The sequence below is a fragment of the Ochotona curzoniae genome, unplaced genomic scaffold (assembly GCF_017591425.1).
Source record: "Ochotona curzoniae isolate NIBS_2020 unplaced genomic scaffold, NIBS_Ocur_1.0 contig_2723, whole genome shotgun sequence".
In the NCBI taxonomy this organism is placed as follows: Eukaryota; Metazoa; Chordata; class Mammalia; order Lagomorpha; family Ochotonidae; genus Ochotona; species Ochotona curzoniae.
This window is the reverse complement of record NW_024465573.1, coordinates 21,100,933-21,116,716: the sequence shown is the minus strand read 5'-3', so window position 1 is coordinate 21,116,716 and position 15,784 is coordinate 21,100,933. Positions and strand designations below refer to the sequence as shown.

The 15,784-nt window shown below is 41.9% G+C and overlaps 1 protein-coding gene across 4 annotated transcripts; it reads right to left on the bottom strand.

Moving 5' to 3' along the window:
• Nucleotides 1-4,761: 4,761 nt before the first annotated feature.
• Nucleotides 4,762-15,466, bottom strand: REXO2 (RNA exonuclease 2). Of its 4 annotated transcripts, XM_040976971.1 has the most exons (7): nucleotides 15,239-15,466; nucleotides 14,257-14,340; nucleotides 10,848-10,925; nucleotides 10,135-10,246; nucleotides 8,689-8,797; nucleotides 7,376-7,429; nucleotides 4,762-5,201 (listed from the first exon to the last, which is right to left on the bottom strand). In XM_040976971.1, exons 1-7 carry the CDS (start codon nucleotides 15,383-15,385, stop codon nucleotides 5,072-5,074), a joined length of 714 nt encoding a protein of 237 aa, XP_040832905.1. In that variant the 5' UTR covers nucleotides 15,386-15,466; the 3' UTR covers nucleotides 4,762-5,071. The 4 variants fall into 4 exon arrangements, with proteins under 4 accessions (XP_040832905.1, XP_040832906.1, XP_040832907.1 ...); XM_040976972.1 differs by lacking the exon at nucleotides 7,376-7,429 and having other exon boundaries at nucleotides 15,239-15,397; XM_040976973.1 differs by lacking the exon at nucleotides 14,257-14,340 and having other exon boundaries at nucleotides 15,239-15,397.
• Between the last annotated feature and the right edge of the window lie 318 nt (nucleotides 15,467-15,784).

The following is a 15,784-nucleotide window of genomic DNA, read 5'->3' as shown; positions in this document are numbered from 1 at the left end:
ACTTGTCTGTACTACAAGACCAAAGAATTGAGAGGCCTGAGATGCTGTCCTAGAGTGGCCCACCATCTCCAGTGCTATCAATCCTTGACTCATCACTCTTTTTCAGTAAAAATCTGCCAAAATTAAAGCTGTAAAAATCTTATACCCACTCACTTATTCACCCATTAAGCACTTACTAGGGCCCTGTTATGTAGCACCTTGAATGTCCTATTCCCCTTTGGCTCATTATTCTCCGTCCACCTTGACCTTGACAATTCCAAGAGTACACAAATTTCTTTGCAATCTCAAGGCCACAGTGCTTTGTGACACACACAACCATCTTTCCATCTTTCTTTCTGAGCTGGACAAAGCATCACCTGCAACCTACACTAACCATCCTACACTCAATAGCCTTTATTCCTCTTTAGTGCCTCCTCCTTTCCTTTACCTGTTCACTAAGTAGCCAATTCATTCTTTACTTTCTTGTCCAGTCTGTACAGTGGTAGCAAAAAAAGTCAAGCCAGGGATACGTCTAAGTCTGTTAGATCCTCAAATACAGTACTTTTTCTGAAATTGTGTGCTTCAGGTTTCAAAATGTCTTTACGAAATGATGGTAAGAGCAAATTGTGTAGGTTTTTATAAATTTATTTGCTTAAAGTCAGAATTTGAGAAAGAGATGTTCCATCTTCCACATGTTGGTTCACTCCCTACGAAGCTGAAGCAAGGAGCAAGGAGCCTTGGGCTTCTCTCGGGTCTTCCACGTGGGTAGTCAGGCACCCAGGCACTCAGGTCATCTTCTGCTGCTTTCCCCGGCACATCAGAAGGAACCTGGAACACAAAGGGAGCAGCCAGAATACAGACTAGGAGGAGGGGCAGGTCATGCCACCTCTGGAAAGCCCACTAAAAAGTAACCACCTTTGTTTCTATTTCACCGCAATGACACTGAAGTTCTTGTTCAGGAGATTAACACTACTACCCTTCAGTTCTGATAGTTGTCAATTATGAACACACAAGGAGCCTCCACAAGTTGTTGGAAAATGAATTAAATGATAAACTTGCTTTGGTAAAAAAAAAAAAAATCTATCAAGTTTTCATAATACATATTTTCCTATAGCTTTTTGAAGATGCCTTGTAGATCACTGAACTACCACAAGACCCTACTTCACAGTACACTTTACAGAGGTAGATGACATTAATAAGGTATTTTAAACACTTAGAATGGTGAAAATATGTAAGAAAAATGAACCATCTGGACTAACAACCAAGAAAAGTGAAAGTATAAAACTGTATATGGGCTCTAATAAGTAACACTATTGGTTGATATAAATGGCCAATTGGTTAAACAAATTCAAAATGTTATGGTTCTCCCCATAGAAACAAAGTAGACCTGGGGACCCAAGGCAGTTGGCACAGGCCTATTGAGCCAGAATATCCAGGAAGTACAGAAAACTCAGAATCCAGAAGCACTTCTTTCCCCCGTTATGTGGCTAAATTTTGAAGCAGGCTAGCAGCTCCTAAATGATACTGATTTGCCAGATTTCCTTCATCATAAATAAATAAATAAATAAACAAACCCAGCAACTCCATAGCCCACTTTGATGCTGAAATAAAAGCAAGCATCTTCCCCAATTATTATTTCCTTGTTTCCCAAACTAAGAAGCAAAGGAATTTTACCTTCCCAAACTAAGAAGCAAAGGTGCACAGTCAAGGGTTCAGAGTTCAGCTCCTCCAATCTTGTCTTATTACACATGGTCGTAAGAAAGTATCGTGCCTAAAATACGTGGTGGCAAGTTACGCATCTACATTGGGTAGGGGTGTGATGGTAAAATATGTATAGCATAAAACTTACCACTTCTGTAGCCTCTTGGTGTACAATACAGCTGCAGGAGGTACAGTCACTTCATAGTGCAACCCAACTCACGTACTGGATGCTAGACTCCTGGGCTGCTCAACGATGTCTTCACTTGCCCAAGAACATGGATTTCTTTATTCCATATTCCTCAACCTTCCCATTTTCTAGAGCTTGCTCCCACTGAGACTCTTGTTCTCCGTATCCTAGAGTACCAGTGGTATTACACAGGTAGAAAACGCAACTGACTCAGCTGTTATGAGGACCAAGTTTTCAATCTCAACTAGGCATGGCAATTGTGAAAACAACTGTCAACCAACGTTCTAGCGGAATGAAGATGTACAATTCCTTCTTTTTACATGGATTTTGAAGCTAGCACATTCCTTTTCTCAGCAGAAACTGTGAAGCTTGAAAAGTGGTCTCTTCATTGTTGCCACTACTACCGGTTAACTACAGTTTTATAAATAAAAACATAAAGGCCTTGCTCACATACTGCAAACTCCGTTACTTTCAGAGTAGATATACAGCATTATGTCGACAGATACACAGCATATCTTCGGGTTTGATTAACACATTCAGGACATATAGTGCATGCCCTGATCATACGGATGGAATATAAAAGTGTTTGCTTCCATCAGCTTGTTATATAGAACTTATTGTTAGCAATAACCAGCTCTCCACTGCCCCTACTAACTCATTTTTGAAGTGTTAGAGCACTTGAGTGTAACTGGCACATTCACACCCTATCACAAGGCAATCCATGCAACCAACAACACTTCAACATCAATATTAGCAATTACTTTTTCCTTAAAACTTACACATAGGAGACAGAGAACTCCCACCTGTCAAAAGAAATTATCAGTTTTCCTATGAACTTGTCAAACTTGTTTTAAACAGAGGCATTGTGGTTCCTAAGACACAGCTATCTCGGGTTTCGTTATTACCACCTATGGCTAAACTGCTGGCATCAGTGGAGTCTAGCTTGCCCACGTACTCAGTAGCACAAGCAGGAAGAGCACTCAAGAAGTACTCAAGAGATTATCATCACAGTACCTTGTTATTCACTCATGAGTTTAATGCCTAGGGAAATATACCTGGATGATCCTATAAATATAGCTTGCAAGCTAATTATCACACACACACAGAACCACCACCAAGTGAGAAGCCCCCAAGAGCCCAGGAATGGTAGATCCTGCAAGCAAACATACTAATCATTTTTCAAGCTGTAGTTATAGTTAAACTAATTAGCAACACAGTTTATTTCACTGAAATTACTTCACAGCTTCAAGAATCCCTTGTGAAACTCTAAATACCAGCACAACAAATTTAAATTTCTTATTTTTAGGCAGACTATTAAATAATGAACTAATCACTGAACCATCATGTTTTCATGCAGACCTGCATGACATCAGATTTGCTAATTTCACATGCTGCTGACTATTTCACTAAAATCTTACACAAGCTCCATTCCAGGAATAGCAGAATTCTGTTGCAGATAAAGGATTTAACCAATGAGGTTCCCATTCATGTGACTGAAAACTTTAAAGGGGGCACCAAGAATTAAAGATTTTATGGGAAAGGGTTGGGGGAATCCCAGAGCCTATGAGACAGTGTCACATAATGCAATGTAATCAATAAAAAATAATATTTAAAAAAATAGAAAAAAAACTTAATTGCACGGAGGCAGGCATTTGGCTTAGTAATTAAGACATCCATGTACCTTTGGGTACTTAGGTTCAATTGCCAGCTGCAGGTCCAGACTCTAGCTCCTGCTAACAGTCACCGGAGGCAGCACCTCAAGTAGCTGAGCTCCTATCACCCCTGGGAGAGACCTACATGGAGTTCCTGGCTCCCTGCTTCAGCCCTGACCCATCTCCCCATCCTCTGCTGTCGGGAGTGAAGTAGGAGATGGGAGCTCATGCTTGGTCTTTCCCTCAAATATGTGTGTTATCTATCTGTATACACAGACACATAGATATTATAGATTTTTTTCAAAACTTAATGACACCGTTTCGTTACAGTGGTACACTGACCTTGTGAATGGGAGAAATTCTGTGGCATTAATAGCAATTAACAGGTTTCAGCCCACTGTTTTTGCATCTATCTTCCTATTAGAATTTATAACATTTCTGAGAGTCAAAAAAAAAAGTCAGCTTGCCAAATCATAGTTGAAAATACTCAAGCCAAGGTCATACTGTGAATGAAATGCATAAAGGCCCTCAGCATGAGAGTCAAGTCAGAGACATCAGTGAGTGCTGATTTCGACAATCACGCAAGAATCACACTACTGTGTTCATATAATGGCTAAAACTGAAGAATGTAACTTGAGATCATGACAGAAGGCTTTTCATTTGCTGGTTCTCAATGAGAAGCAAGTCACCTCTGGGCCTTTCCAAATTCTGATGTCTTGTCATACCGGGCCGTTGGAGGAACAGACAACACAAAAAACAAGATGTTTTCTACAGATGATTCTACTGCACTCTCTGGATGATAACTTACCTAAGAAGCGTGTCCTGGAATTACATAAACTTCGGAGTTAATAGATACACACTGAACCCCTTTCTCAGCTACTTCTTGCCCACTGAACCTAGGGCAGCAGGTTGTGTATGCTCTACAAATCCAGCCTGGCGACAGCCTTGCACAAAATATCAAGTCAGCAAGCCTCAGTTAGTACTTACAGAATCCTCGTCTGATGGTCTCCTGGGATTTCTGGAATGCAAGGCGGTTAGTTTGATAGCAATGAACTCAAATCTACTTCTGTGACTCTTTCTCCACTTACTCCAATCTTATCTTAATAACACGTTCACTTCCTGCTTGACCTAAGAAATTTAACCCAATCACATTATATGAGAGTTTGAGTGTCAGTTAACCACTTAAAAAATGTCATCTTTTTCCAGTGCTTAAACTACTAAAGAAAAGATGGTACAAAAAGGTTGCATTTCAATAGAACTAGCTTTATTTCATTAGTTTTTCTTTTTTTAAACAAAAGAAATGATCTAAAAAGCAAATGCAGATATGTACCAAAGGATGGACAGGGCCTGGTTCTTACAAAGGAGCTGCTGTGTCATAATGGAAACAGCTTATTAGGAAAAAGCCTGCTGTCTGCTTGAGTCATCTGGAGATGTGAGTTAACTGAAAGAAGGTGCTCTGCCAAGCAATCGGCATGGAAAAAAAAACAAAAAACAAAACACAAAGCAGAAGTTGCTTCCAGAGAGCTATGCAGCGGCAGCACGAGAGCCGGCATCAACTCACAGTCTTCTCATTTTCCCCATTTTCTATAATTTTCCTCTTCTTCTCATCTGTTTTTTTCTTGAAGATGTTATTTCGGTAAAACTGAAGTTCTTTGATGCTTTCACTTATGTCATCAAGTGCCCTATAAGCAAACATACCACACTAAATAAAATGTCTCAAACCAGAGGAAATGGGAGTCACTATATGTGGTATAACTTCATAAAAACAACTTAAGAACAGCACATTAGTATAACTACTTCTATCTGGTACCAATTAACAAGTGCAGTAAAGCAATTTTCTTTAAGTATTTTTTTTTTTCATGTTTTAAAGTACTATTGATAGAAAAAAAAATACATGAAATAGCCCATATCAAAATTCCCCAAACTCACCCATAAGATGGTGATGTATTTCACAGGAAAAAAAAAAAAACTCCAGGGTCAAATAAGTTCAGGAAAAACTAGATTAAATATTTCTTTTATACAGCTGTTTGCAGAGCATGTAATACTCTCATGTGTGCCACACAATCCTAAGAGGAGGCTGTATTATACAAACAGTGTTTCTAAAACTCAACTGACCACAGCTGTGTAATACTTATGAGCTGCTTATGAATACAGTCTGCAAAAAACTGAACAAAACATACTGACATCCCTGAACCCAATGCATGACTCAGTCATGATAAAACATTATCAGACAGTGCCTAACCATAAGAGACCACCTCCTCATTCATGGTGACTTATGCTATAATCAGTGGCAGCCGGCCTCCACCTAACAGCCTTTGCTCTCCTTCAACATGCTGCTTCCCAACGGCCATTGTCTAGGAAGCCAGGTAACCGAGACCGTTGGAACAGAATGCAAGCAAATCAGTAAGCTCTGAATGACATGCCAAAGACCTTTGCTAGAGAAATCAACTGCATACTAGCTTTAGTGCAAGAGTTTGACAGCTCTTCGGCTAAGGCAAAAATCTGCTTTCTTTCCAAGCCCTGGTAAAGGGCTGAAGCTGAAGAAATACAGCCTCAGGCTAAATAAGGAAACACAACCTATTGAAATTTAGAAAAGATGTGAAAACTCAAGTAACTTTTACACTCCATTATGTAGCAAAACTTGTTCAATCTTGACACAAGGCCATTTGGTCATCACTTGCTGAGAGCCTTGCACTTCCCTGTAGAACTGCCGAGGTGTGCTAGGATAGGGTGCTTCTTCAAGCCCTGTTAGTAAGGGTGGTACATGATGATCAGCAACCTTACTAAAATCTCAACTATTGGGAAAGCCAAAATATCCCAAACCCTGACCATTTCACATAAACTACTCTAGGCTCATCCCATCGTACTATTGCACAAGTGTATCTAATTAAACAACATGAGAATGCCACATTTTGGCACAAAGAATGGCTTATCTGTTTGCCAAGAACTGCACATTATACATAGGAGGAGTCTAATAAATAGGTGAACCTAAAAATGACACTCAGAGGGCCTGGGCACAGTAGCCTAGTGGCTAAAGTGCTTGCCTTGCATGCGCCGGGATCCCATATGGGCACCAGTTCTGATCCCAGTGGCTCCATTTCCCATCCAGCTCCCTGCTTGTGACCTGGGAAAGCAGTGGAGGACGGCCCAAAGTCTTGGGACCCTGCACCCGTGTGGGAGACCAAGACTCCTAGCTTCAGATTGGCTCAGCTCCGGCCATTGCAACCAGTTGGGGAGTGAATCATCAGATGGAAGATCTTTCTCTCTGTATATCTGACTTTCCAATTAAAATAAATAAATCTTAAAAAAAAAAAACAGTAACTTCACTCAGAGGAGTACCCTTGGAAGCCAGTGTCAAGTCTCACGTGGGGTTTTAAGTTCCTCCCAAAACTAGAAGATCAAAAAGAAAGAACCAGCACAGGACACTTGTTGCCCAAGATCTCCAAATCACGTCGGTCTCTGTGCCTGGGGCTACAACAAGTTGGACAACTATACTGTAAAGCTGTAAGCTGTACACCTAACATTGTCATTTCAAGTGACTACAAGTTCATATCTTCTGTAGGAAGAAAATAATACTCATTACTAGAAAGATCACACATTATTTCATCACACTTACACACCTGTCATCTAAAGGTTCTAAACCTTCATTAAAGACCAGAACCACCCTCAGGATGAAACACTAGAGACTCCTGAGCAGAATTTCTGATCATCTTAGTAGAAGAAAGTTATGTTTATGCTAACTGACCTTCACCTTCCCCCCAAGGGAAAAGTGGAAACGTGGCACTATTTCAGTCAGGATGTGGTGAGGTTGTATGTTGTGTTGGATTAGTGAGTGCCTGGCAGGACCCAATCTTACCTGTGAGAGGCAGCCTTCTTTGGTGCAAATTCATATTCTTCTGGATACCAGCGTCTATACACAGCAGAAATGGAACTCTCAAAGGAAACTCTCTCAAATACACTGAATAATTACCTCCTGAAAGTAACTGATTAACAATGAAGGCATGTGTGTCGAGACTTTGCTGTGAATCTACGTTCCACCCTCTCCTCTCTCTACCCCACACAGCCTCTCTGAGCAAGCCTGTCAGTGTGTGATTCCTCTGTAACCCCAGCTCAGCTGTCTCCAGGGTCTCCACCTACCATTCCACCAGGCACTTCAACGCACACAGAATCACACTCACGGTTCTCAACAACTCCCTTTCCACATTCAACAAACCTACCTTTCCTCTTAGTTTCTCCATTTGAATAATTCCATCATCCACCTGCTCAGCCCAAACTAAAAACACCTCATACCTCTTCCGCCTGCTTAGTCTTTCAACTGAGGAGCCAGCATTCTACTGAGCCCTTCAAGTGTTTTACTCATATACACTTCTCCCATCCCTTAGCAGTCATTTCCCTAGCTCACTCTTGTATGTCTCACTTCTCCTTCAAATCAGAATGATCTAATCATATGATTCATTCATCTACTTAAAACTTTCTCAAAAGAATCCCACTTCACAAGCACACCAATCCTTCCTAACTTGGCCTCACTTCCTACCTTGGTCAGCTGCGTGCTTTGTACTCTAACAGGAACAATTTCTAGCTACTTCAACACCTTCTGTCTCCCTCACTCCTGCACTCAGCCTCTGGCTTCCTCTTTCTTTCCTCAAACGCTTGGGAAACTTCCACTCTACTTTAAATCTCAACTTAAAAGCTATTTTTCCCAAGTGAAGCTTTGCCTGACTTCCCATCCCTCCTGCTCTAACGCAAGCAGGTGCTCCTCCTCTCGGGACTTCCATATTCCAAATGCACACTTCTGTTATCCAAGTCACTGCACACAGTATTTTTAGACTGTGCTTTCCCCACATCTGTCAACCCACTAGATTCGTATCTATTTAAGGACTTCTCATCTCTGTATATGTTTCTAGCAAACAGGCAAACAACTGGCACAGAATGCTTGCTCGAAAAACATGCCAGATTAACAAAATTTACATCAAAATAATTTTTGACATTGGTTCCCAAATTGTACCAGTACAGGGTAAATTGAGGCAATAATATGCAAGAAAGAGATGAGGAGGAGATACACCCACATGTCACCCTCAGCTCTACAGCTTTATTCACTTACTTTCCATGAATTCTCAAATAAAACATGCTAAATGAGGCATTATAGTGGTTCCTAAATATAGCCCTTACCTGCACAGTTCTTTAACAGTGCTCACATCAATTATTCTATAATGAAGATGTTTCATGAACTGGGGCATGTATTTGTCAAGAAACTTCTTATCTGCATGAACTGAGTTTCCTAGAAAGACACGAAGCATACTGCATCTGTGTATTTCTAGTAGTATACAACAGGATATAAAATTCATAAATTGTACTTAAAATGGAGATGATTTTCTTAAATTCAAACAATTTCTAAAAAAAATTTCTAAACTTCCAAATCATTTGAATGTATCTAATTTGTTTACACATACAAATTTCTAATAGTTTAGTCAATTCGGTTTATAACAAATCTTTGAAGGAGCCCTTTGGGGGGAAAAAGGGTTAAATCCATCATTCTGTATGGCTGAAATAATGTAAACAAAACTTTTCAAGATCATTCCAGATGTGCAAACTTCCTCCTCCCGGGTTCACAAAATCCACACTAACACTAGAGTTAGCTGAACCATGTAAGTAGATACACCTTTATTTACATTCCACATTTTTAACAAATCATATCCATATTCAGGTTTCCATACAGTAGTTTATACCAAAAAACACTAAATTTAAAATGGGAACTTCCAAACATCAGCCATGCCATGAGAAATATTTACACAATATATGCTCTAGTATTCAAGGCCAAAACATATTTTCTGAAGACTTAAGGAAAATGTTATCACATCAGCTTACATAGACAGATGTAAATTACAGCTCAAAAAAATCAACTTCTCTCTGATAACGTTAGCCATTTAAAAATCCTGGTGGGAAATTTTTTAAAAATCCTGCTAGAACTGGCTCGATCTCTTTAAAAAGCCAATGTCATAAGGTAAAAGGCAATGGGTAAAGGGTAATAAATTGACACAATAACTAAACAAATTCACTGGCTTTGACTAAGTCCTGCTGCTAAACCAGACATTCTGGGGAACTTTGAATATGGATTAGATTATCATATGTTATTAAAAGTTTTTTGTCTTCAAAGCAGTAAGGATACTGTATTGCATAAGAAAATTCCTCATTTTCAAGTATCAAGGTGGCATATGAGATCATCAGGAACAATATGTCATGATGCCTGCAATTTATTTTGGAATGTTCAATAACAACAACAACAAAAAATTAGGTAAAAGCAATACGGTACAAAGTTTACAACTACTAAATCCAACTTTTCTATGCATTTCAAAGTTTTCTATGATTAAAAAAAAAAAAAAAAACTGGAGGGACATTTTATTGAGTTTCCTGGACCTCCCGTCAGGTTTCAGGGCATTTCTCCCAGTATTTGTGTCATCAATTATACAAGGAAACTTGAACACAAATGTGAGATGCATAACCCAAACCAAGTGAGTGGAAGGTATGGACGGTCTTGGCTGGTTCATTTTGGCTGGTCTCTCTTGAGCCACTACAATAGAACACTATCTACAAGATACACATAGGACTGGATTTTACCTGCAAGTGGACAGAGCCCCGGAGGAGTCTGCTGTCGTACAAAGGACAGAAATTCATACTCTGCCTGCTGCAATGTAATTGTACTCTCCTTCACTGCCTTGGTAAGACCAGACTGCAAGAGAGAATCCCCAGCCCCCACCAGAAACACATCAAGTCAGTTTTCAAAGGCATCCAGAAATGAAACTTCACTTCTAAAATGGGCAAACACAACCTCGGATGGACCATTTTTAGAGCTCAGGTTCAAACTGAAACTGTCATCTTTGTACCAGGTTTTCTTAAAGACTCCAAGCCAAATAAGTTATGTTCCTGGTTGTTAATAGCAATTCCACAGAGTCAAAAAGATGGTGCTCAAAGTCCAAGAATATATAACCTCTGGGAAGAAAACAACTCTTAACAGGAGAGCAGCACTGCCCCTTGTCTGAGAGTTGATGTCTAACCTTATCCAAAAGACTGACTTGCGTAACACTTGACAATCCACAATGCGTTTGCGACAGACTGAATGTAGGAGAGAGAAAAGAGGACTCGGGAGCGGATCTCGAGAGGTCCCAAAGATGAAAAGAGGAAAAACAAGCAAGCAGTTTCCAGGCTTGCCAAGCAATCTTCCTCTAACCCTTTTTCTAATACCATCCAACGATGGCATAGGATTCAGATGTAGGAGCAACAAGCTTGTTACTGATCCCCAAAGCAGCAATCCTTTTATTTGGCTATGTTACCTTCCCGTGGTGCTCCTTACACCAGTCGGACATGCTGTCCAGCAACTCGTCTGGCTGTTTTATGATCAAGTTAGGACCCTGTGGATAGGAAAAGCTGTCAGTCATCAAGGACCCACAGGAGTAACCAGGCTTTCAGAAGTAAAAGGTAAACTGCATTTAAGGACTTGGTATCCCCATCAGAGAAAATAAGAGATAAGGACAATCTTCATTCATGCATGCACTGTGGATGCCAGCAAAAGAATACATACACACAACCCAACATGAGAACACCTGCTAACAGAGGACACAGACATCTATCGAGAGTCAACACTACAGCCATGGTCTGCAAGTGTCTTGTTATTTTATTACTTTTTTTAATATGAGACACAGAGTGACAAAAATAGGAAAAGAAATATCGCATCCACTGATTTACTTCCCTGCGATAGCCAAGGCTCAGCCAGCCAGGCACCAAGAGCTGAGAACTCAAACCAGGTCTCACCTGTGGGTGGCAGGCACCCCTGTGCTCGGACCATCCATCATGTGCTGCCTCCCAGAAAGCTGAGATGAGAAGCAGAACTGGGTCTTGAAACCAAGACTCTAATACTCCACCTTCATTCTTAACCACTGTACCAAACATCCACCCACGAACTGCTTTCTTCTCACCAACAAACTAAGGAATGGTGTTTTGCATTTGTAAAAAATTGAACGTAGCAGGGAAAGGACATATGATACACAAATATATGACAAAAAGGCTGAAATACTAAAAATCTGGGCCTTTCCGGTGAAGGTCTACCAACCCCTCATTATGAGTTTACTTTGAAAAGTATCTGTGTTATCCAGTAATAAAAACCATATATACATATATGCTTTCACTTTTTTAAAAGAAAACATTTACATATGCATACGAAATATCAGGAAAAGACATAATCTTTGAGGATTAGGATGGCATATAAGATAAAAACTTAAGTTTACAACAGAAAAACTTCAAAGTTATACTGCTTAACATTAGTTTTATATTAAATCAGAGGTAGAACCGGTGCTGTGGCACAGTGTGTGAAGTTACAGCTTTTCATGTCAGCATCCCTTTGTGGAGTGCTAGTTCAGAACCCAGCTGTTCTGCGGCTGACCCAGCTTCCTGCTCTTGGGCCTGGGAAAGCAGCACAAGATGGCTCAAGCCCCTGTGGCCCCACCACCCAAAGGAAGACCCAGATGGAGCTTCTGGCTCCTGGCTTCAGCCAGACCTCATCTTGGCTGTGGCACCCATTTGTGCAGTGGATCTCTCTCACCCTCTCCATCCCTCTGCCTTTCAAATAAATAAACGAATCCTTAAGTTTTTTTTTTCTCCTAAATAAAGGAAGTAAGAGGTCACATTAAAAAAAAAAAAAGTCCTCAAATTTTCAGCTCCCCTTATCACAACATTCAACTGTGTGTTTCTGGATTGAATCCAGCAGTAAAAGTAGCCTGGCCTTGTGGCATTAAGTCACCTTGGTGATAATAATAAACTTATGACCTTTCTCTTCCAAGGATATTAACAGTATAAAAAGAAATTATAGACATGAAAGCTGTTTGAACTCTCTGGAAGAAAAGTACTCTATAAAATCCAAAGTATCATTACCACCCAGTGTGGCAAAAATAGTTTGTGATCACTAAAAGATATGGCTAGAATTTGACTAAAACGGGCGACTATTCCATGATTAAAAAGGAGTTTTAGTAACCGGATAAGAAAAGTGGTGCTCACAATCTCCATGAAGTAAACAAAAATACTGCTCTGAGAACATACTTGGTCTGAGTTACCCATTGCCACCCACAGCCTGGCCCAGCCCTGGCTACTGCATGTAAATGGACAGTGAAACAACATGAGGGGCTCTCTCCCTCAGGTCCCTCAACTCTTGCAAAAAAAAAGAGAGAAAAAAAAACTACATTTTCTTAAAAACCTAATAATGGTAGAAATAAAAAGTGAATCTAAGACTGCATATAACCTATTCTAAATTCCAGTCTGAATCTACAGAAAAATCTTTAGAAAAAGACATCTGTTCTTCTACCAGCACGAAACATTTTCCTCAGACCCCTACAAAGGAACAAAACATTATTCACAGAACTGACAACCCCTAAGCATTTATTTTAAAACATCCTAATTTTCATATATAATTGTATTTATAAACGCTGCACTCATCTGCAGTTGCACTGATGTGTACCCAGATTTCCTCCAGGGTACCTATCAACCTGCAAGTGCATTCACTGTCAGAATTCCACATTGTATCAACAGTCTAATGGAAAGCTCTCCTTCAGCCAAGGGTAAATAATGATGGTGAAATACAGACACTTCTCTTCACTACTCAGCTCCAGTAAATTCCAAGTTGCAGAAAATAACAACCACACCTACAATTCCAGGACTTTATTTATATAAAGCTAAAAGGGTAGGGGAGGGACTATTATCAGAAATACAGTCTCATAATTCTGCAGCTGCTATGTCAGGGACATAGGCTGGCACTTGAGAAATGCAGCGATTCAGTCATAAATGCCTTCTCATTTTTTCACCTATCCAGGATAATAAAGGCAAATCTAGATGGTAAAATTATGAAATTACTCCAGTGCCAGTAAAACACCAATACCCTCCCCTCCAACTTAAACAAGGCTCTTTTTTCTATAAACATGCTTACTTTTTATTCCTAGACTCTTCATGGCTCCCAATACTGCTAAAAGTATAAAATACTTCTTCATGGTCAGAGACTTTCTTCTCTACCAATCACATGGTATCTCTTATTACATGTTTCATTTGCGACTGAAATGCAACAAGTGTGTCTCAGCTGTTTTGCTGAATGTTTCAATTAAAAGCAACACGTACAAACTTTAATCTTGCCGGATATATTGAGAGCATTTGAAGGAAGTGCAACAAGAAACTCTAAAATGTTAAAGCCGATCTAGAAGTCACATGTCTCAGTTACAACGGCAGAGACTTGAAGATGGAGTCAAATTAAAGATCATGCTACAAAGGTGTGAATCCGGGCAAGAGTCCCTGAACTGAGCACTTATTAAGATGGATTTGGCTGAACTACAGGATGCCCCCAATAACTAGCCAGGTGGTCTTGGGCAGATGACACTTTGTGTCCATGCCAAAATATTCTCAGCTATAAAACACCCCATAATACGACCTACCCACAGTTGTGGGAATTAAGAATGAATATATGTAAGGCTTTTAGAGCGCACATTGTAAGCTCTCATTAAATAACACAATTTTGTTTCTGTAAGCCCCTGACATGGTTACTTGAAAAATTAGCTAGACAGCAAAACAGATTACATACTTGGCTTCTAATACCCACCCTACCCCAGACCTGATGTTAATCTGTACAAAACACGGAGTAAGGGAGAGAAATGTCTGTATTATCAATACCCTCTAAACAATATGAATGCATTACATGTTATCACCTACTTCAGCCAAAATATTAAGATCAGAGTCAGTTATCAGACAGGCCATCTCAATTATCTGGTCCTTTTCGATGTCCAATCCGGTCATCTGCAATAAAAAACAAATATATAACACACAAAACCACCTTTCCGGCCCATGACCCAATCTTATTTAACAGGCATCCTCCCACACTTAATTCAGTTGGCATCCCCGGAGCAGAACCAAAGCTAAGGCTCCAGGTAAATGGCCCAAGTACTAAACTCCACTCCTCACCCATTCAATGCACAAACTCCCCAAGGCTCTGCCATTTGTCACGTCAAGCCCTGGGGTTCTACTCTGGGACAGCTGCAGAGCGAGTACAACTGATGGCTGACAGCCAGCCCTCGGTTTTGCAAGAGTCAGGTTAACTCCCATCCATACCGGCTCCCTGTGAACTGTGAGCAACACCGCTGGATCTTCATCTCAACGAACCCTCGTTCCATAGAGGAGAAAGCCGAGGTTCCCGGGAGAGGGGAGCCCCTTGGTTATACAGATGGAAAGCCCCTTACAGGAGGCATGACCTTGAGAGAGTTGAGTCCTCTCTTCGGGCCTCGCTCCTCTCATTTATGGAATGAGGGAAGTAAGGCTGAGTCATCTCCGGAGTCCCGTCCGGCTCCAGCAACCTGGGCTCCTTTCAGGCTCTGGGAGGGGCTGCGGGCGCGGGCAGGGTCGTGGTGCCCAGCCCAACGCCCCGCGACCCTCAGGAGGTCCTGGGGCGTTAGGGAGGTCCCCCCCCCCCCCAGCTCCGGGGCAGAGGGGACAGAGTGGGCAGGCATGGGCAGGCAGCCATATGGAGACTCCTCCCGGCCAGGAGAAGCCCCACAGTCCAGCACAGTGCCCGGCAGCCAGCGGGTTGCTCCTGCTCACAGCCCGGCCGCGCTCACCTGCCCCTGGCACCCGGCGCCCGCCGCTCTCCCGGGGCTGGCTCGGCCAGTGGGTCCCACGCGCGAATCCTCACAGCACTCACCTCCAGGTCCACCCAGACCATCCGCTGAGCCATGCTCTCCCCTGCCGCCATGGCCACGCCACCTTCGCGGACACCCCGCGCCCCGAACTGCCCGCCACTCCCTCCCACACCTCGCAACAGCCTGCAGCCCAGGGAGCCGCCTAGCATCCCCCGGCACCAGCCGCCACGGCCCGACTCGCAGCCGGCTGGGGCGCAGGCGCGATGGTCGCTAAACGTCGCAAACCCGCGGGGAGGTGCCGGCCCTAAGACTACAGATCCCAGCAGCCCATGCGCCGGCTCGCCCTGAGTCGCGCGGCTCGGGTGACCAAGAGGATGCTGGGACGAGTAGTCTGGCGGCCTACCGCGCTCGGATTCCCCACCCCCGCCACGTGTTTTCGGATGTTGCTGGACGCGCATGTTTTTCTCGGATAAGTTTGTTTGCTGCCAGGAGTTACTTCCTGAGTTTTGGTTCATAGTGAACTGCGCAGTTTAAAAAAGAACTCTGACTTTGGTGAGTCACGACACGCCAGAATATCTGTTGAATTCCCCCGGAATTTTTTTTTTTTT

Excerpts from the sequence above, each read along its gene's own strand:
- REXO2 (XM_040976971.1), bottom strand. The coding sequence starts at position 15,385 with ATGCTAGGCGGCTCCCTGGGCTGCAGGCTGTTGCGAGGTGTGGGAGGG. Across the intron at positions 10,247-10,847 it reads GTAAGGAGCACCACGGGAAG|TCTGGTCTTACCAAGGCAGT; the intron begins GTAACATAGCCA and ends TCTCTCTTGCAG. Across the intron at positions 5,202-7,375 it reads AAGAAGGCTGCCTCTCACAG|GGCACTTGATGACATAAGTG; the intron begins GTAAGATTGGGT and ends GTTTGCTTATAG.